Here is a 20,068-nt window from a genome sequence, read left to right as displayed (position 1 = left end):
GTGGCAGAAGAGGGAACTCTCTGACTGTTAGTCTAGCACGCTCTCTCTGCTCACCATCAGTGTTAATGTGTGCAGCAGAGATTCCTCCAGTGACATAATTTGACAGAGTATTGACATATAGACAGCACTGGAAATATGTGCTGCCTATAGACGATGGAAGGAGGTGGGAAATGGTGTTAGTCAGCAGAAATGAGACGCGCGCACTCATGCATCCACACACTCGTGAGCGTGTGCACGGACACACACACACACACACACACGCGTGCACACAAACACGCACGCTGTGTCTGACTTCTCCATCCACCCTAAACAAGAATGACACTGAAATACAGACAAGTGTTCTTGTCGCTGAAGCCTGAAATTGCCTTTCCTTCCTGCTGCTGATTGTGTTTCACACTCAGTGAAACAAGACCTGGGAACCCATGACAGATTCAATGTGTGTGTGTGTGTGTGTCTAGTTCTTTTTATTTGTGCTACACTCATACCAATTTGAAAGAGATTCGATATTCTGCTTGTGAGATTGAATTTATGCATGGAGGCTGCCCACTGTTCAACAAGAGAGCTTTCCGGTCAGTTAACCAGCCACCGATGTAACCTCTCATCGCGTTAGCAGGCGGTGGGACTGCACTCTGTCCTGCAGCCGTGCAACGCTACAAATGAGGTTAAACTTTATAGCAAATTAATTTATCCGTATAGGCCCCTTTTTCAGTTCTTTTAACAGCCTGCTTGGCCTGGTGTGACAAACGGTGGCTGTAATTAGCTCATGTTTGCTAATTGTTGACGAATGAATGTTGATTCAGTTCGCTCAGTCTTACTACTACTTTGCATTTTTCAGTTGTGGAAAGTAACTTTGCACATTCTTTTACATAATGCACCCAGGCGTGTTTAAACAAGTCCCCGTCACAAACCTTGAAAGGACTTTCACATCAGCATGAGGGTGAGTAAAAAAATAAACATTTTTATGTGAACTTATCCTTTAAGCATTAGGGGTTTTTTTCATGTTTGACAGCTGTGGTTATTTATTACATTACAGATTCAGATCTAATAATTCAGATTCAGATTGCTTGTTATTCAATAGCCATCATATTGTGGAATCAACATTAGCTTCATAATGATGGCTAAGAGTATGAGGATCCAAAGCAAACTTTTCAGTGATGGGAAAAATATAGATATATTCCCAAGGCAAGTCATAATGAGCTAGAAAGTAGAAATCATGAGGTTATAATTATGAGTTTAAAAGTCAAATCATTAGATAAATGTGACTTCTTACCTCAAAATTATGACTTTTTTTGTCTCATAATGATGACGTTTTATTTCATAATTTCACCTGATTTTATATTTTCTTCCTTTAATAAGCAGTTATCCATATAAAATCACAAAACTTGTCACTTTTGACTGAAGTGGCTGCTGTTCAGTAAAAGAACATGCCTCTCTGTTAAGTAGCAGTCAGCATTTTGACCTTAATTTCATATTTGACAAGACAAAAAACATCCAGCCTGTTTTTCTACCCTTTCAAAATGGCTTTTTTCTTACTTTCCACCGGTTGACACTGATGTGTTTTTTATGTTAATGTACTGTTTAAAATTTGCATTCCCTCTGGGGACGTTTTAATTTTACATGGGAAGGTCAGGGGCCGCAGTCAGCGGGGGGGGGGAACAGCGCCTCTGGAGCTGGCAGGAGTTCAGCATCACTCTTGTTCGGTGACACATTCATCAGGTTGGTTGGGTGCTCGCTGACATGAAGGATTGATGCCAGGTTTGCTGTGTCAAGGTCGGCCTCTGACTCAACTACACCAGCCCGCAGGCTTGCTTAAGTTCGCCAGATGGGCTCGTGTTTGCACCGTAGGACGGCTGAGCGGGAGTCGGACCATCAGGGGAAACACCTCAAGTCTCATTGTCCCCATCGGGAAAACACAAGGAACCTCAAGCTTTCCATTCAGGTTTGAATACAGACTTTGATCAGTGACTGAGGCGGCTTGGGCCCTCGTCAATCCATCAAACACACACAGCGAGGTAATCCTGCTCCCTCAGCCCAGATGTCATCCAGCCTGGCCTGTGGACCAGAAATACATACACACACATACTTACACGAAACACTATTAGATTCCTTACATTTCGGGGGGGGGTTTTGTCTCCTTCAGATTCTCCTTTTGCTCCATTTTAGACAAACAGGGAATATGTGATTAAATGTGTAAAAGGCATATGGTCAGATGTGATAAGTCAGAGGGAAATGAGGAGTTATACTGAGTGTGCACAGGAGAGGGTGGGATGTGAGGGTTCTTCTATAAGCAGAGTGTCTCTGACCTCCAGTGGTAAACAGCAGAAGTACATTACAGGGAAGAGAGAAACACTAGGTGGTGCCACTGGTGTGAGAATGAAACACGTCAGGGTGTAAGAGCAGAGTCCAGAGAGGAAGTCGGTGCATAACACACACACACACACACACACACACACACACACACACACACACACACACACACACACACACACACACACACACACACACACACACACACACACACACACACACACACACACACCTTACTGAACACACACATTGATTAAGGCAGCTGACGTGACGCACGCTCGACCACAACATGCCGCACGGCTCAGTTCACAAACCAGTTCTTTCCTCCTTCAGACCAGTTCCAAACATCAAAGTCGAGCGAGATACATGTGCCGGGCCGGAGGATGTTGACACACTGTCAATATTTCAAGTCCAAAGGTCGAAGATCAGTCATTCTGTCTTTGCCTCTCCGGGATACTGGAGTCAACAGCCCGCCCCGCTGGGCTGTGTGAATCCTCTTTGCATAGGCACACGTCACCTGAGATGTGTTTGTTCAAATCTGAGAAGGAGAAGGAGCACAATCACATGTGAGAGAGCCAGTTTTTGTGTCATCAGTCAGGAGGTTTCAAGTGAAACTGTGATAACCTGCTGCTGTCAAAACATCTATCTGGAGCGTGGGTGAAATATCAGAAAAACATGCGGCAGAGACAACAGGTGTGTGTGTGTGTGTGTGTGTGTGTCTGTGTGTGTCACCGGATCACAATCAAAGCAGGTGTGTCTGTGCCCTCACAGGTGGCAACAACTCTAATTTCCTCCTCCTGTTACTTCCTCCTCCTCCTGTTACTTCCTCCTCCTCCTCCTCCTCCTCCTCCTCCTGCTGCTGCTGCACAGAAAACCTTTTAATGCACTTGTTTTGAAAAAAGCTGCCTTTCTATTGATTTTGTTGGCTGCTGTCCCAAAAAAAAAAAAAAGAAATCTGAGAAAGAATTGGCTGCTTGCTCAGGCATCTACAATGGAAGCCCGCAGTTGTTTATTCAGCGGAGCTCACATCACAATATAACCTCTATGCTTTTAATGCCAGGAATCCTTTTAATCTCTTGTGATTAACCCTAGATTGTCGTGGGCGGCTTCCAGGAAAGGAGAAAAACTTGAAACTCCTGCGCAGGTTCATCTGCGGATGCCGGCCGACCTGTCTGCGTTTTGACAGGCATGTGTCATGTCGGAGGAAGCTGTGACAGGCGGACAGCGAGACCCGGTCGGGTCGGGTGGAGGAAGCAGATAAAGGGCCGATTGACTTGTGTGTGTGTGTGTGTGTGTGTGTGTGTGTGACGGCAGAGACGCGTGGCTCTTCTGGCGTCCAACCGGTCTGGGAGGAGCCGGGGTTGTTTGCGTGATACCAGCAACAGTTATCTGTTTGTTTTGGGGAAGAAAAGTGCCGAGCTTCCCTTTGTCAGTTCAGTTGACAGGCTTTCCATAATGGCGGCGTCCACAAAAAGTGTCCCAGAGTGGAAACGAGGGCCCGCCACTTCGCTGACTGTACCGCACACAGGAATGGCTGAACGCCGTCCGTGTTTCCACCAAATGCGCAGGCTGAACGGACACAGCGTTTGGGTTTCGCTCTTAGTTGTTCATTCATTTTTGCGTTGACGTGAGACTGAAGTGAGGGACTTAAAGAAGACTCTGGCTCCGGCGATTAGCAGCACTGTACTCTACTCAATCCTCTTAAAACATCCGGACTGTCAAAACTCTTAATACCACATCCGTCTGTCTGACATGACCAACATCAAAAGGGGGAGCAAAGAACTCTGGGAATATATGATAGAGCTTTCATAGGTGGGTGGAGGGAAAGAGAATGTTTAAAAAAAAATGACCTCAAACATGAGGCATCAAACCTTAAAGTCGGTGTTTCTCAGTTCTGTGTGATACTGTCTCCCTGTTAGAAAGCAGAGTGTTGCACAATAATCAGTGGAAAGTCCTGTCAGAGCTCTGTTCGTCCTTCACCAGTGCTAATGAGTCATGCTGACTTTGCTTTCTGATCTCTTCCACTGTATTTTCCATCGGTGCGATTGTGATTTCGCTTTCTCTAAAGGTGTGCCTTTTCATTCTTTTAGTTTGTCGAACCCTCGCTGGCGAGCACGAAATGAGGATGAACGAGACAGAGGAGGGATAATGCACGAGTACACAATGGAAGGGACAAGAGGAGTTGTGTACGCATCAGCCGCTCCAATAAGATTCCTACACTTCCTACCCCGTCTCACTGAAGCTTACCTTGGTTGTGTGATTGATGTCTGTGAGCTAAAATCTATTTTTTATTATCAGCTGTCACCGAGAGCCCTTTCATCCGTCTCTCCTGGGACGGCCTTTATTTACAGCTCGGATTCGCGAGGAATAAAGGGAAGATCTGTTGAAATCATCTCTTCTCTGAGATGGAAATCTGAGTCCAGGAATAGAACAGATGTTTTAATCAGATTAAGTCACCTGGCAGGTTATTTCCATCAGATGGAGTGCTATATAAATAGCGCAGGCATATAAATTGCAGTCAGCATGCCGGAATAGTGTTTTAAATGACTAAAATTACATTTTACACTGTATTTACGATGGCAACAATGTTGACTTTAATTCATTTCACATTTAACTTTTACTGTTGTTTTTGTACATTTATTATTTATTGGCCTGTGTTTTATTTTAAAGTCGGACAGCGATGAATTGAATGGGAATTTTTGTTGGAGCTGGAGTCAGGCAGGTCATTTATCACGCTTCACACCTTATCTCTATCTCTTACCTCTGAACTTAACGGTGCAGTAGACAAATCTGGAGAAGTTGATTCTTGATCCCTAGGCCATCGAAAGCATCAGCATTCAGTGAACAGACTTGTTGTTGGTGTTTGGTCTGAACAATCTTTCTCCAGCGTGAACCACTGAACCTTTAGGTGGCTAAATACCAAATCATTTCATTGGCAGGAGCTCCTTGGAAGCAAGTCTGCAATGAGATGCATCAATTCAACAAATTAATTAGAATCACTTTCCCACAAATATTTTTGCAATTACCGTGATACCGTAAGTGAGAAAAATGTCTGGTTGTAACCCCCTCGTCACGGATGATCACCCATTTTTGATCACTAGAAGCTGGGAAAAGGAAAAAACAAACCAGTACTTCAAGTGGAAGAATGACATATTGTGCATTTAAGCTATATGCTAATGCAGCCATGCTCACATACTCCTACTACAATGACCATATTGAAGCGCTGATGCTAATCAGGTGGAATGTTTACCTTCATCACCATCTTTGTTTAGCTTGTTAGCGTGCCAATATTTGGTGATTAGCACTACAGGTAAAGCGCAGCTGATGCGAATTTAATGATATCTGCCCGTCTTGAGTTATAAAACACACTGAGTACATTTGAATTTTGAGTTGATGGTGCAAGGGGGAAAAAGTGAGGGGTTACAAAAGTGATGATTAATCCTGAGATGGATCCAAGCACATGTTTACAGTGTTTAGGCCATAGTCAGTTATAATGGTTAATAGTTATATTTCATATCCATATATAATATGGTCATTATGGTGGAACGAGAATTAAAATCACCATTATGATTCATTCTCTGGGGAACATGAATATTCAGAACACTTCCTCTCAACCTTCACTGCCTTCTTCATTTACTTCATTTCTCCTGTTAAAGGTGTGATTTGTGAGATAGTTAATTGCTCAGTTTCATTCCCAACTCGTCAAATACTGACAATACTGACTCCCTTTGCGTTGGTGGCCAGCATGACCTACCGACCCATAATATAGGTATTTGATGAGACGGGAACAACAACTCAACAATCAGCTATTCTACAGATTGAATATGTAAATAAGACAGTAATCTGTCATGGTTGTTTTGGTGGTGCAGTCATCCACACACCTGTCTTATACTAAATATATGAATATGTGTGTGTGTTGTGTGTGTGTCCTCTACACATTCTAATGCATCAATTTAACATATTACAATCTGCCAGTCAAGAGGCAGAAGAAGCTTCCTGTTGACCCAGATTAAACCAAGGCAGCATTACGTAAATACCAGACCAACCATTGTTAATCACATGTCAGGCTGTACGCACGGCAGGTACCTGGCACCTTTACAAATTGCCCCTTGGCTGCGTTCGTCTGTGTGTTCATGACACGGCTGCCCTGTTTATGGGTGTTCTGTCGTGCTGCTGGTAATACGTTATAACAACACAGCCATTGTCTGAAAGCCGGGCGTTGCCCTCACCCGGGAACATTAGAGAAGGTCACGGGGATGATGGGAAAATCTGTGTTATATATTGAGCGTGGCATTTCTGAAAGATCAAATAAGAAGGCTCGGGTTAAATCGGCTGCTCTTTTGTGAAGGCGGCATCAGCTGAGGTAACATTTCCTCTTGTCGTGCCCTGACAAGACGCGGGACATGCGAATGTGTGGGTTTTGTCAACAAAACTGTCCTCAGACACTCCGGCTGGATCTGAACCAGTCCGTCCACCTCACCGGGCAGAGCAACATTTTCCCCACCACTGTGTGCCGCGCTGCTTTACAGCCCCGGGGCTGTGCTGCAGGAACTCCAGTGACGACGCATACACCTCCTCCGCTCGGCCTCCTCTCAGACACAACATAACAGCTTCATCTACCTGCCTTTGTGGAATGTGAAATAAGCACAATAATGACGAGGAGAGGAAGAGGCTGAAGTACAAAGTTTTATTTGAGCTCGTTATGACTGATATGTGAAGGAACCCACTGCCCTGTTATTCTTTGTGTTAGCTTAGTAAAAGAATTGGATTTCGCTGTGTGCACAAACGTGGTGTAACATGCAAACAGAGCTCAAAACTAATATTCAGACATTACAGTGACAGAAAAGCTGAATGATCCCTAATTAATAGGTTATATTGAATAGGTAGATTAGTGTATTTTTCCTCCCATTAGTAGGTTATAAATATTAAATTCTGTGGTGCTGGTGCAGCCTCTGCATGCTTTTGGCTACCGTGCTCCTATTTATCACATTTTGTGCAACACGGGCACCTTCCTGTTCATAAGGACGGCGTCTCACAAGTGGCACTTCAACAGAGACATTAACAAGAACTTCAAAACACAATGTACAAAATTACAAAATAAATACGCCTCTTTTTTAAAATATTTTTTAACACAGGCTCACAAAGCACTTTTTAAACACCAACCTTGGCACTTTTCATTGACAGTGACCCTTCCTGTTAACTCGACTTGAAAAAAGAACAGCAGTGTTGAAAAATAATTCATGCAGCAAGAGTGAGAAAAAGGTCATTAGACTTTTAGTGTGAATCATACAGATGCAGGGACGCTCTCTGCACACACACAGGAGAACAAACGTTACTCGGTGAGACACTGCAGACAACAATTTTCATTCCAGCTGCGGGGAAGCAGAGCTGGAGGTGCAGAGACTCTCACACTGTAGCCCTTATCCAGCCTTTCTTTCATTCTTTCGTTCTCTCTTTGTGTCTTTCTTTCTCTCCTGCTCTTTGTCGTCCAGTAATGATGGCGAATTTCATTTCACTGCTCATTATAAGAACATCTTTGCAGCCGATCCTGCCATCTGATGCTGGTCGGGTGATGGTGTCCCCGGGAATGAAATTAAGAGGATTCAAACCGACCTGTCCTCATAAGACCTGCAAAGTAAAGAGACAAAGGGAGATAGGGAGAAAATGGTCAGGCATTAAATATCCCTTATTTTAACCTCCGCAAAGGAGGTTGTGTTTTTAACTGTGTCCATATATTGGATGGTTTGTCAGCAGGATTTCACAGAAACTACTGAGCAGATTTCAACAAAGCTTGGATGGAGGATGGGTCAGAGGCCAGAGCAGACCCCATTAACTTTCTGGGAAAAGGGACAGATCAGGAAATGACTTACTTTCTTTAACGTTGTGGTTTTTAAAAATACATATATATTGCTTAATTCTCAGGGAATAATGCAGTGATTTTGATACGATATGATAAATCATCCAGAAAGTTGGCAGTTCATTTGATGGTTGAAAGTGGAACTTTCTTCTCTCCTAATAATCAACCTGACTGCAGCATAGATCTGTGGAGGTAATCCAGCTATTTGGTGTCCCTTCGTTGGAGGTGAATACACCATTAAACAACAAACACATCTATCTGACGTGACTCTGGCACCAATATTCATAGATGACGTCATGTTTTAAAGGTTTATCTGTGTCAAGTTTAGTCTAGTTCCTATCCTGGAAATTGCGATGGGCAACCAAATGTAAGGCACGATTACCATCAATAAACTTATGGATTTTTGTCTGGATTTGAACATTGTTGGAAACATTTAGGATATGTAAGTACACAACTCAACAAAACAGTAAGCATTTTGAGACATTTAAATGCAGATTTCCTACATATTATATCTTTGAGCTTTTTTTTTTTTTTGCAGGAATGTGAATCCTTACCATTAAAAAAACCCATTAAAAATCGTGCCGTTGTGTTCACCTTGTCTTGTGCTTTGAAATGAGGTCAAAGGGTTTTAATGAAGGCTTTTAATGTGCCAAGAGTGCAGCTACATCCCTCTTCTTTCATTTCTTTGATCAGTGCCACTGACTAGAAAGCTTAGCTCTTCAAGCGAACCGCAGCGGCAAGCACAGTGCCTCACAGCCTGACATCACGGGCTTGTTAGATTCAATCAGATGTGCCGTTTCACAGGCGTGCCACAGGATCATATGTGGAGGTGTATTAATTTTCTCGGCTGTATGTGCAGATAAGCTGCAGACTACGGGCATACTTGACAGGTTCTGTTTTGACAAACAGTAATAAAGAACGAAACCCCAGTCGGAGCCTGAGGGTATGAGAAATAATTGGGAGCTTGAGAGTGTTCATACTGTAAATCTCTGAGGAGATCTCTGACTTTTCTCTCACTCCTTCTGAAGTAAGGTCAGACTTGTCATAAAGACCAGTGTTTAATTAACGCTGCCCTCTGAGAGGCAGCAGGAGGACACTGATGAGGCAAATAAACAGTGCAAAACTAAAATAAAGATAAAATTGCGATAAAATAGTTAATTCCGATTATTTGATTGAAAGAAGATAATTGCCGACTATTTTGATAATCAATTAATCGTTTCAGTAACTTTTCATGCAAAAATATCAAATATTTTCTGGTTTCACCTTCTTTAATTGAAGGATTTGCTGTCTTTCTCTGTGATATTTAATACTAAATGAAACATTTTGGGGTTTTTTGACTGTTGATTGGACATTTTGGGCTCTGGGAAAATGTGATGAGCACTATTCACACATTTTTAGACCTTTTATAGATTAGAATCCAGTCCCATTAATTGGGGGCAACATGTAACCAGAGCAACTGCTAACTGCTGCTAACTGTATTCTGTTTATTGATCCATGACTGTAGTTGACGTTAGCTTGTTAGCTCAGTTAGCCGTGCAGCTAGCCAGACAACCAGGGAAGTGAGTGTTTTATTGTTTACAGTTCACCACTTGCTAAGGAGCTATGGACTGCTGGGAGAAAGAGATTTTTCTGGCCAGGAGCTATTTGGTTAGCCTGCTAACTACAGTAGCTATCTCTATATTCAAAACAACGCAAGGACGTCTCTGACATGATGTCCAAACTGTTGTTTCTTCACACTCTGTTGATAATTTTAGTAAACTCAAATTCTTACATATTGCACCCTCACTCATGAAAGTAATGAGTAGATCATAAATGATTTATGACAATTATCCTCCATTGTGGTCCCGCTTTCTAGAAATGGTTTATTCCATGGTTGGGCTCCTCTCAATGAAATGTGCTGGCAGATTGTTAATTTGTCTGAAGTGATACTGTTTATCTGTGAGTCTGACTGTAACAGATGTTTTCATTTGGGCACCTCTGAACCAAAACTTTCCCACAAATTATAAACCCAACCATCAAAACAGCAAGCAGTTCGCATGCAGATTGATGGAAACCAAGAAAAATAGAAGATGACTTTGTGCTCTCCGTGCTCTGTATGTATCCAGTCTGTAAAAACACCGGTGCAGCCACCGTGCACTCTAACTCCATGATCTATTCCTTTAAGTGCATGTTTGGCAAAGTGCCTGTGCAGGAGATGTGTTGGTGAGATACAAAAATGATTTACCTTGGATGCTTTTGGAGAACGCTGCCCCCCACAGTCTGTGAGTCACTCTGTGTTACAGTCTCATGCGGGGTGTCACTCGGTGGCGGATTCAGGTTCAGCTCAAACACAGTCGGTGTTTTCCTCCTGATCCACTTGCGTCAAACAAGGTCCAGCAGATTTAGCTGCGGCCTTCTCTGCTGCAGCTCTTTATACTGAGAAAAGGCCAATCAAAGAGCCTCTCAGGCCTGACAGGGTGCAGAGTCAAAATCCACAGAAGCGTCCATTCATGTTCCCAAACCGTTTTTAAACTGGTAAAGTGCATTAAAATCATTAATACTGTCATATTTTCTTCCAATTGTCTATTGATACTCGGTGAAATAACCACTATTTAATATTTCCTCAATCATGTCGAGATTCAATTAAAAAAAATCCTCAGCATCTTGTGCAATTTCATAAACAGTATGGATGCTTATAATGATTATGTGGCCAACATAAAGCATCCCCATAACAAGTTATAATGAATTTATGATGGATTGTGAGCCTCTGCTTCTGTATTTACTTGTATATTTTGAGCTAACCAACAAATTGTTAATTTCTTACAATAGTAAACACCACATATAGATGGTAATTATGAATATTGTCATTAATCAAAAAACAGACTAGGTACTTAATGTCATTAAAACACAGCAATAAATTAAGAAATCTTCAATTACTTCATTTTATGGTGAATAGTGATATTAAAGAATGATTAGTTCATCATTTCTTTCTAATGGCTGGTGTAAAGTGTTATGTGCTGTCATGAGTTATTGTATATTTTGTGTTGGTTATTGCGATTGGTTATTAAAAGTGAAAACACTGCACACTAGATTCCTTTGCTCACCATGTCCATCTCCCTCAATATTCATAATGTGTGAATGTCACGTTTTAAAAATGCATAGGCCATCTGTGCACTTTAATCAGTGCAAGCAAACTTTGGCTAGCTGCCCTCCAGTTGAAATTAAGCCAAACATGGCTGCCGCACAGCAGAAGTCTTCATGTATTTATATTCCTGTGGGGTTGTGCTCCTCGTTGGGACGCTGTATGTCTCGCTTTGTGCTTTGTGGATCACAGAACTTCTTGCAGCTGAGATCTCAGGCCTGATATTCTGCAGACTGACTGCTGTTGTCTCTCTGGGCAGTATTGAGGTGAGGTAGATTACATGGTCGCTCCTTCACTGGCATGACTCACCAATTTTCACTTGTTACGTGTTGGGAAATTTGGCAATTAAGGATGGCAAACAAGGTTCAAAAAGCAGGAATGTCTCAATGTGGAAGAAAATCCAAAGCAAAGAACATAGATAAGACTCTCATTGCGTTAGTCCTCAACAATAATGAGTCATGACAGGCACTTCAGCACCAGATAAGAACACAGTAGTCTTCCCACCACAGGGGGAGGTTCATCTCTCTACACAGAGCTCTCGTCCGGCCTGGGCAGCAGCTGAGTGTGTTTCCTCTTCTCTAAGATCCTGTTGAGCTCCTCAGCGAAGGAGTAGCCGTGCGAAGGCGTGTTTTCAGAGTCGCTCTGCCTAAGCAGCACATAGCTGTTGCCGTTCATCCTCCTCAGGACGCTGGGCAGTGTGGCCGACAGCCCGCTTGGGAAGTCGCACTCTGGAGAGTGATGCTGCGGAGTTGGTGGGAGAGGCGGGGCTGGGGGAGGAGGCTCCTTATTGGGTGATGTGTGACCCTCACCCGGGACAATCTGGAGGAAGCCTCCGTCTTGGATGCCGCCGTTCTGGTGTTTTGAACCTCCGTTACAGACGCCGTTGCCGTTGCAGTGGCTCGAGATGGTCTTCAGCTCCATGTGGGAGGAGTTCCTGTGCTGTTTTTTGTTCTTGTTGTTCCTCTTACTGCTTGGGTAGGCAGCAGCTGCAGCGCGTAAAGAGTATTTCCCTCTGTTACCTACTCGCAGGCAGACGCCCACGTAGACAAGGACCACGGTGAGGACCACACACAGGCCTCCCAAGATGGTGATGAGGGACAGGTACATAGCCTCCATGTTCCTGGGGGTGAGCAGCTCTGAGTGGGGGAGGAGAGGGGCTGGAGGTGGCGGCAGCGGCCTCTCAGATGAGGGACGCTCAGTGGGTGGCAGCAGAGTCGCGAAGAGACTGTAATGGTCCTCAGTTGGCTCAACGGGTGGGGGAGGGGGCAGGTCTAGGCGGATGGTAATATTGTAGGAAACTATAGCGACCTTGATGTTGTTCTCGACAGCGTAGCAGGTGTACAGCCCGCTCTGGTCCTGCCGAGCCTCAATGATCAACAGCCCGTCTGTGCCGGTTCTGAAGCCAGAGTTGAGGCCGTAGCCCTGCAGCTCACTGTCGTCAAGAGTCCAGAGAGGCGTCGCCAGATTAGAGCTGAGCTCGCACTGAAGCAGCACATCATCACCCACCCGCACAGTGCGGCTCCGCAGGACAACATCTGAAACAAATATTAATACGGTGAGAACCTCTCATTTCATATTGTGTTTACATGGAAAACTCACAACTTTTCTCTGACTAATTGTTACACACAAAAAGCTGTCCAGAGTTACTGAGGCATAAACTGTAATTAGATATCCTTTAATTCCTGCCATCACATTATCTTTTATAGAGAGTGAACAGCGGGAGGGAGAAGACGCTATATCTTATCAGATTGAAACTGTAAAGTGAGAGAAGGCATTCATCTGCCTGGAATATCAAACAGACTTCTCTCCAGAGATGGCAAAAATGTGATTAAAGAAGGGAGGAGAGGAGTTTGCAAACGCTGTGCGCATAATCAACTTTCAAAGAAGCCTTCGTGCCATCTGATGACAACGATGCATCTTCCTCACATTCCCTATTTTCAATCTCCCTTTCATCATTCATAGCGTGAGAAGCAAACTTTTTTTCTTTCACAACAGCTAGCAGCAGGTGAGATTTGTACGCACCATCTTGTGTGCTCTCACATCCCCTGTTGCCATGCTGGATGTCCTGGATTAAAGTGGATCTGTTAAGAGGAAGGAAACAGCACATCACTGCAAAAAACAAGCTCTTGCTTGTTGTAGCATAAAAATATCCCATACTGTTGTAACACATTCTGATATTTCTATTTCTTCCCATTTCTTTTTTCCTGCTTTTCCGCTCCATTCATATACGTTATATCAGTTATTTCCTACACAACAACTTTCCACTGAGTAAGCGAGTCCATTCTGATTAATCAGTACACCTTAAGTACACAGCTGCACACTATGTTTACTATCACAGCCAGCATCAACTTTCTGCCAGTGTTGTGATTACACAACAGTTCCAGGAGCTGACACCATGTCAGGGCGCTGTGATACTTGAATTCAGGCAAATCAAACACAAAAAAAATGGCACCCGCATCACCTGACTCGTGTACAGCCTTCAGTACCCACCTGTCTTCAAGGGCCATTATGTCCACACACTGGGCTCCGTTCCAGGCACAGTGAGGGTCCCTGGCGAAGATGCAGTCGTAGCAGGAAGCGTATCTGTGACAGTCAGAGAGGGGAAGCTGCACCACGCCTGACGAAGAGCTCAGGTACACACTCATCTGGGGTGGAGAGAGAGGATTTAAATACTATAGGACAGAGATAACTCTTTTAAATACAGTGTGTGCATGTGGCGGTCAGATGCGCTACCTTTTCTGCAGATAGTAGCACGTTGTCAACAGGCTGTTGGTCCTCAAAGACCTGAAGCTCCTCAATAATGTGTAGCTGACCTTCAACTTCTACAGCTTTATGTAACCAGCCCTCATCTGAATGACACATACAAAGAAGGCAAACATTTGAACTAAAGGAGAATACATACATGCATTTTAAGCCAGTCAGTTTCTTAAAGATATCACTGTTATCACAGCTATTAATTTTTTCCTTCAGCTCAAAAACCCTTGAAACTAACTCGAGGTAGGTATTCCACTTCTTTGCTTTTATTTCTTATCACAGATACAAATTGTTGAGTGTGAGTGCAAATGTAAAAACAGTTGCTGGAGAATCTACAGTAAGGTTGAGAGTATGTTTACTTATCTTGCTGTATTTATAACAAGTACACAGGAGAAGCTTTTCCAATTGCCCCAACTGCAAAATAATCCCTTGAACCAGATTACATTGCCTTGGGGAGTGTAAAGAAACTACATTATTCTGACAGGCAATGTGTAAAGAAATAAGTATAGTGATAGCAGCAACTGCTCCCCAACCCACTTTCTCTTCTGATACCTGATGTTGTCTCTTCAGAGAAGTGGAAAAACTGTATCAGTTGAACAACTCATATCTTTGTGAGAAAGTGGGGACAAATCCTACATCTCGTAAGAATTAAATGCAGATTGGGATGAAGTTCAGTGGCTGAGTTGAGGGATTGTTTTGTCTATGTACAACACTGTTGATTAATATTTTTGTGCCCTGATGAATGCTGTATTTGGTTTCCTGGACATATGTATACATACTCTGTGTATGTTACTAAGCTGGATATGGAGAAATTGAGTCTGATGATATAAACTACAGTACAACCAGTACAGCACATATGTTCTACCGAGCTCCTTTAATGGCCACAATACAAGTTCATGTATTTTTGTTATTTATAACAGGCAATCAGCTAGTTTTTAGTGTGCATGCATAACAGACATTTAGGAGCAATGTGGTGCTGGTGAGATGCAGAGACATCTGCAAAAATAGTGTTTGTAACAAATGCTTGACCATGTGAGAAGCTGTAATAATGTGAAACAATTTGGAGTTAGTGTCATGTAAGTAGAAACATCAGTAAGTCAGTAAAGACAAAGAATACCATGTAACTTGGGAAAATAATCACTTGCTATGATATATTTGATTTTATTGAGTGGAACACGAGTCACATGAGTGTCCTATGAACTTTGAACAAACTGCCACCACAATTGCTGTTCGGCAGCTTTCTCTAAAATCTCCTCAAAATGGAACAATATCATAAGTTTGGTTGAACAGTTTTTGATTTCAAATTCATCAATGAAATAAATGGGAAACAGAAGACTGACTAGAGGGTAAGAAATGAAAATGAAACTAGTAATAGATGCAGCCAACCTGGCCACAGTGAAGGCAAGGCTCCAGGAAATCACTGCAATAATAACCCCTCATAAAAGTGCAACATATTTTGTCAGTTCATGTCTGTCAATTCATACACACCTGTGCCCATGTATAATACATGGTATGTTTGTCCATCCAAGCCTTGGATCATGCGCACAGCCATGTGTGTGTAGTCTGTGGTCCTCCTGAACAAAAGGGGGCGTCTGTCTGAAGGTTGGACCTGCTGGGACATCAAAGGATGCCTCCTGACAAAGTCCAGCACATCATCGGGCAGCGAAGTGGACACGTTTATGCCCCTGGCCCTCAGAGTGTCAGTTATACACTGCAGGAAGAAGAAGCCAAAGAGAGTGAGGAGCGGAGGGGGGCGATGAGCAAGTAATAAGGCACGATGTGGGCTGCAGGGAGACATTTTTGGCGCATTTGTAATAAAGTTTGCTATAAATAGAGACGGATAGTGTGAGGCAGAGAGGATGTCATGAGGCTTAGCGAGATGGTCTACAGCGAAAATGAAGGGATCAAGAAGAAAACCTGAGCCATGTGGAGGATTGTGTCCACTGGAAAATGTTACTTTTCACTTGGACGACAAATGAGCCCGTGTGAGTTCAGCAGCTGGCTTGTGCTGACACGTGGGCGACTCAGCTCTCTCTGCACCTGACTAAGGAAACAACTTGCCTGCTCTTTTTGTCCTTTTGTAATGACTTCAGCCAGCTCCTCGAAGAGGCTTTCATGCTCCTAAGTTAAAGCCCTTGACCGTCTCTCCCTTCCGTTTAATAGCAGTGTTGAAATTAAGTCCTACAAAGTGTTGAAGTGACACTACAGTGGATAATGTTTGCTCCTGCTCACGATGCAACGGCCTTAGCTGCCACACTAAACCATTGTTGCCAAAGCTAAGGGCTAGAGTTAATCGCCATGGAAAAGGGCTTCAGTGACATAAGCTGGTTGTGTTCTGAGCCTCATCCTTGAGGCTGCCACTCACGCTCTCTATCTCCTTCCCACCATCTTTTCCTCTACTTCCTCTTTTAATGCATCTATACTTTGGATCAGTTTTCTGGTGTGAATCCCTGAAGGCCAAAGTAGAGAGTGACATGTTTTTTTTCTGTGCTTGAATAGGGGCAGCAATTGTGTGTGACTGCGTGTGTTTGAGTTTACCGTTCCAGGTCGCGGGTCAGGGATCTTTCCAGTGTATTCCTTCCACTTAGAGCCGGAGTCCTGGTTCTCCATGTAGGGTCCTTGAAAGGCCTCTTGGACTTCAGTCAGAGAGAATCGACAAACCGCAGACGCCTTGACGTTTTTCCTAAAGACAGCAACACACACACATAGAGTGAGAAAAAGACCAGAGCACAGCCAACAATAACAGCAGTAAACCCAGTGTTGCCATAGGGACAGCGGTAGAAGTACAGTAGATCTGTGGCTTACCTAGGTGAAAAGAAAGATAGAGAAGAATGGGAAGAAAGCACAGAGAAGGGGGGGGCTGACTGAGAGAGATAGTACGAAGCTGATTAGAAGTCATACATCACTGAGAAGAAAGAGGGAAAAAGAACTATAAAAAAGCTTCAGAGAGGTGTAGTAAGAGCTATGGTAAGATAGAGGAGAGATGGATCTCAAGAGGAGACATCAGCTCCCCAACAGTACAAAAATATTGACAACCATCATTGTTTGTTTCCACCTTCCCCAAAAAAACATTTTGCTTTGGCTTAACATCCACATTTCAGATGAGACATCACTGCAGTGAATGAATCACACTGAAACGGAAACTATGTTCTACAAAGTGCCAGGTCAGTTTTGCTAAAATCAAATGCCAGTTTCATACTATCCATTTGGTGTATTTACATCCAGTGTGTACCACCCCCACAGCTTAACATTCAAAGTCCTAAAGGGTAGGTTCAACCAAAAATGAAAATGCTGTCATTATCCTCTCATGTCTTGTAGATGGAATGTCAGGGGAAGTTCTCTAGTCCTCAAAAAAAATTCTGGAGCTCCAAAGCAAAACGGGGTTGCAGCATTCTTCTTGCAACTAAGGTAGATGGGGACCCCTTGCAAAATCTAATATAACCAAAAAAATACTAAAATGAAATAAACATTTCTTGGTAGCAGCTACGCTAAAAGCAATGGCACAAACCACGTCTGAAGCGGTTGTATGGACTTGGTCACTTGTCAAGGTTGGAAAAAATACCTTCAAAACAAGTCCCAATGTAGTTTAGTTGTTTAAGAGAAACAAGAAATGTTGGACTACAAAACTTCACCCTACTTTCCAGCTGTATGGGCATGAGTGGATAATGACCGAATTTCATTTAAAGTGAACTTTGTTTGAATGACAAATCATGGAATTACTTTTATTGTGAAGCAACTAAAAGATATGTGTTTGTCTCTGATGTTAGGTAACTGCCAGTGCTCATCAAAAACGCATCTACAAGACAAAAGTCCTCGTTGGGCAATATTTCCTCAGTACGTAATCTTAAAAAAATTGCAGGAGAGAAATGGCTCCAGAGGGCAACAGCAACAGTGAGGGGTTACTGTGAAGGTGACAAACTGTGCACCTCTGAATCCTCCAAAGTATATCCAGCTTTACTGTGCCCTGCTGTCATGTGGGAAACTACTTACGCTGTGTGCAGCATGAAATCAGATCACAGTAGAGATTTTTTCTGACTGACCTCTACATTGAAACAACATTTGAGTTTGTTTGGCTGCACTGTAAACAAATTCACCACTTAACAGTTCTGTTGTATTTCTGAGAAAACAGCTGATCCGTGAGTGTTTGCTCTATTGTTAAACCGCACTTCCTGTATCCACTTTAACTGCAGGAGTTCCCACTCAGTCAGGGTTAAAAAAAACTTAAGGATCACGACTTTCTTTTAAATCCATCTAAATCTGCATTTTTAATCAATATTCTCTCCTCAAACTGCTACAGAACTCCTCCACCAAACTTTCACATCATTTGGATTAAAGTTCTCCTTGCGTTGTCTGGCCTGCGCTTTCATCTCGTCCCTTCCTGTCTTTTTGGACTGTCTCTACGTATTGATTGCCGCCTTTCATCTTTGCCTCGGTCATTTGCATTTGTATCCTCAAAGTCTCTGTCAGCCAGATCTTGACATCAGACACTCACCACTCTAAGCCAAAGATGCCGTAGAAGAGGGTGTCCTGCGGCGTGTGGCCAGGCATGACAAACATGCTGCGCAGCATGTTAAAGTGGAAGTCGTACTCGGGCAGAGAGCATGTCAGCCTGGCCTTGAGGAAGGACGTCCACCTTTTCTGAAGAGTCAAACGGCCTCCTCGGTCCCCCTGGGGGAGGAAAAATAGGGGAGGAAGGAGAAACAGAAGAGGAGGAGGGAGTGGAGAGGGTTATATGAGGTAATGCCTGGATAAATTGCAAAACAGACTGAACACTCGGCTCAAGGTGGCACACGAGGGGAAGTAAACCTCCTAAAGAGCGCAACAGATGGCAAGGGGAAGCAGTAATGATACGTTCAATAAGGTTATGGCTTCTCATAAGTCTCCACTGTACAGGTCTCTGTTTGAGTGTGTGTTTTCATCCCTGTAGCAAACCTAGAGGTTAAGAATGTCTGGACAGGTTTACCGATGGACAAGTCTGACTAAAGGCTACATTTTCTTTAGGAAATCCAGCCGCTAGCATCATCTTGACCTTTGATTTTAACTTTTTAAATGTATTCAGCCAGCAGCAAATCGCAAATGTCACGCATGCTGCTGCAAGGCATTGCTATTAAGATGAAAAAACAAATGTACTGCCAAGCTTTCAAGGAGAGAACTTGTGAGCAGACTTCATTTTAAGGTGCCACAGGAGAAAACAACAAGCTTATTACACTGTACAACTAGCTCTCACTGTACTTAACCCCTTCCTGGGCAGCGGGAATCGTAAATCAATTACATTTTAGGCAGCAGAGGGTGCTAAACAGTCTCTCTCCCCCTGCAGTCATCCATCCCTCTCACTTTGAGCTCCACTGACTCTGCAACCCATTCATCAGCCACACACACTGCTCCTACAATCACGCTGGGGCCTTGTTACAAATGCATTCCCCATCCGGCCCCTCATTTATTATAGCACCCTTCCGCTATCATCAACCCAGACTTCACTCAAGCTAGTCTGATGCAAGGCATCACTTTCAGTTGTAAATCATATTCTGCATCTTATTCAGCCGGTACTTACTTTACAAACCCGGGCCACTCGTGCCACCCTGCTGTGGCTGTAGGTCGTCGTCTGCTCCTGGCTCGTCTCGGTGAAGAAGAAGTAGATCTTGTCGTCATCGCCGGTGCTGCTGCCCAAGCTCTCCCTCACCAAGGCAGAACCCACAAAGTCGGCCTCTGTATGGGGGAGGAAAACAGCACTCAGTCATTCTGTGCTATTTTCTTCCTTTCTGATAAATGAATCAACAAACTCTCCTCCGCCTCATGTGGAGTTATTAATCATTGACAGATCTTCCATTCATGGATTCTTGTTCAGCAGCTGACATAAGTCTTTGACAGCGTGAAAACAGGGTATAACAGTTGCCCTGAACGAAACAATTAAAGTAATATACTACCACTCTACCTGAGGTGTCTCACCAAAACAGCAAAAAAAAATGGAGATATATGCAGATTAACTGTCTTTAACTGAGCAGGTGGCTACTTGTTGTATCAAGGAAAAG

The 20,068-nt window shown here is 43.4% G+C and overlaps 1 protein-coding gene and 3 long non-coding RNA genes across 7 annotated transcripts in view; 1 reads left to right on the top strand and 3 right to left on the bottom strand.

Moving 5' to 3' along the window:
• Positions 1–1,257: 1,257 nt before the first annotated feature.
• On the bottom strand, positions 1,258–3,071 carry LOC119033100. Of its 2 annotated transcripts, none has more exons than XR_005079149.1 (3): positions 2,932–3,071; positions 2,540–2,845; positions 1,258–2,052 (listed from the first exon to the last, which is right to left on the bottom strand). It is a non-coding gene; the product is annotated as an uncharacterized LOC119033100 (long non-coding RNA). The 2 variants fall into 2 exon arrangements; XR_005079148.1 differs by having other exon boundaries at positions 2,556–2,845.
• On the top strand, positions 2,842–4,595 carry LOC119033102. Of its 2 annotated transcripts, none has more exons than XR_005079152.1 (2): positions 2,842–3,000; positions 4,398–4,595. It is a non-coding gene; the product is annotated as an uncharacterized LOC119033102 (long non-coding RNA). The 2 variants fall into 2 exon arrangements; XR_005079151.1 differs by lacking the exon at positions 2,842–3,000 and adding an exon at positions 3,207–4,119.
• On the bottom strand, positions 4,582–5,690 carry LOC119033101. The gene is made up of 3 exons (XR_005079150.1): positions 5,342–5,690; positions 5,069–5,265; positions 4,582–4,720 (listed from the first exon to the last, which is right to left on the bottom strand). It is a non-coding gene; the product is annotated as an uncharacterized LOC119033101 (long non-coding RNA).
• Positions 5,691–6,980: 1,290 nt separating this feature from the next.
• LOC119033807 (semaphorin-4G-like) overlaps positions 6,981–20,068 on the bottom strand; it is a 30,317-nt gene continuing 17,229 nt past the window's right edge. For both annotated transcript variants that reach the window (XM_037124351.1, XM_037124350.1), the window contains exons 8-16: positions 19,591–19,745; positions 18,532–18,707; positions 16,578–16,722; positions 15,528–15,750; positions 14,019–14,134; positions 13,776–13,930; positions 13,308–13,366; positions 10,389–12,820; positions 6,981–7,935 (exon numbers count right to left, since the gene is read on the bottom strand). In XM_037124351.1, coding sequence (XP_036980246.1) covers positions 11,811–12,820; positions 13,308–13,366; positions 13,776–13,930; positions 14,019–14,134; positions 15,528–15,750; positions 16,578–16,722; positions 18,532–18,707; positions 19,591–19,745 — 2,039 coding nt within the window. In that variant the 3' untranslated portion in view covers positions 6,981–7,935; positions 10,389–11,810. The remainder of the gene's footprint in view (positions 7,936–10,388; positions 12,821–13,307; positions 13,367–13,775; positions 13,931–14,018; positions 14,135–15,527; positions 15,751–16,577; positions 16,723–18,531; positions 18,708–19,590; positions 19,746–20,068) is intronic.

The sequence above is a fragment of the Acanthopagrus latus genome, chromosome 15, assembly GCF_904848185.1.
Source record: "Acanthopagrus latus isolate v.2019 chromosome 15, fAcaLat1.1, whole genome shotgun sequence".
NCBI lineage: Eukaryota > Metazoa > Chordata > Actinopteri > Spariformes > Sparidae > Acanthopagrus > Acanthopagrus latus.
Note: the sequence above shows the minus strand (reverse complement) of the source record. Positions and strands in the feature narration are given on the sequence as shown.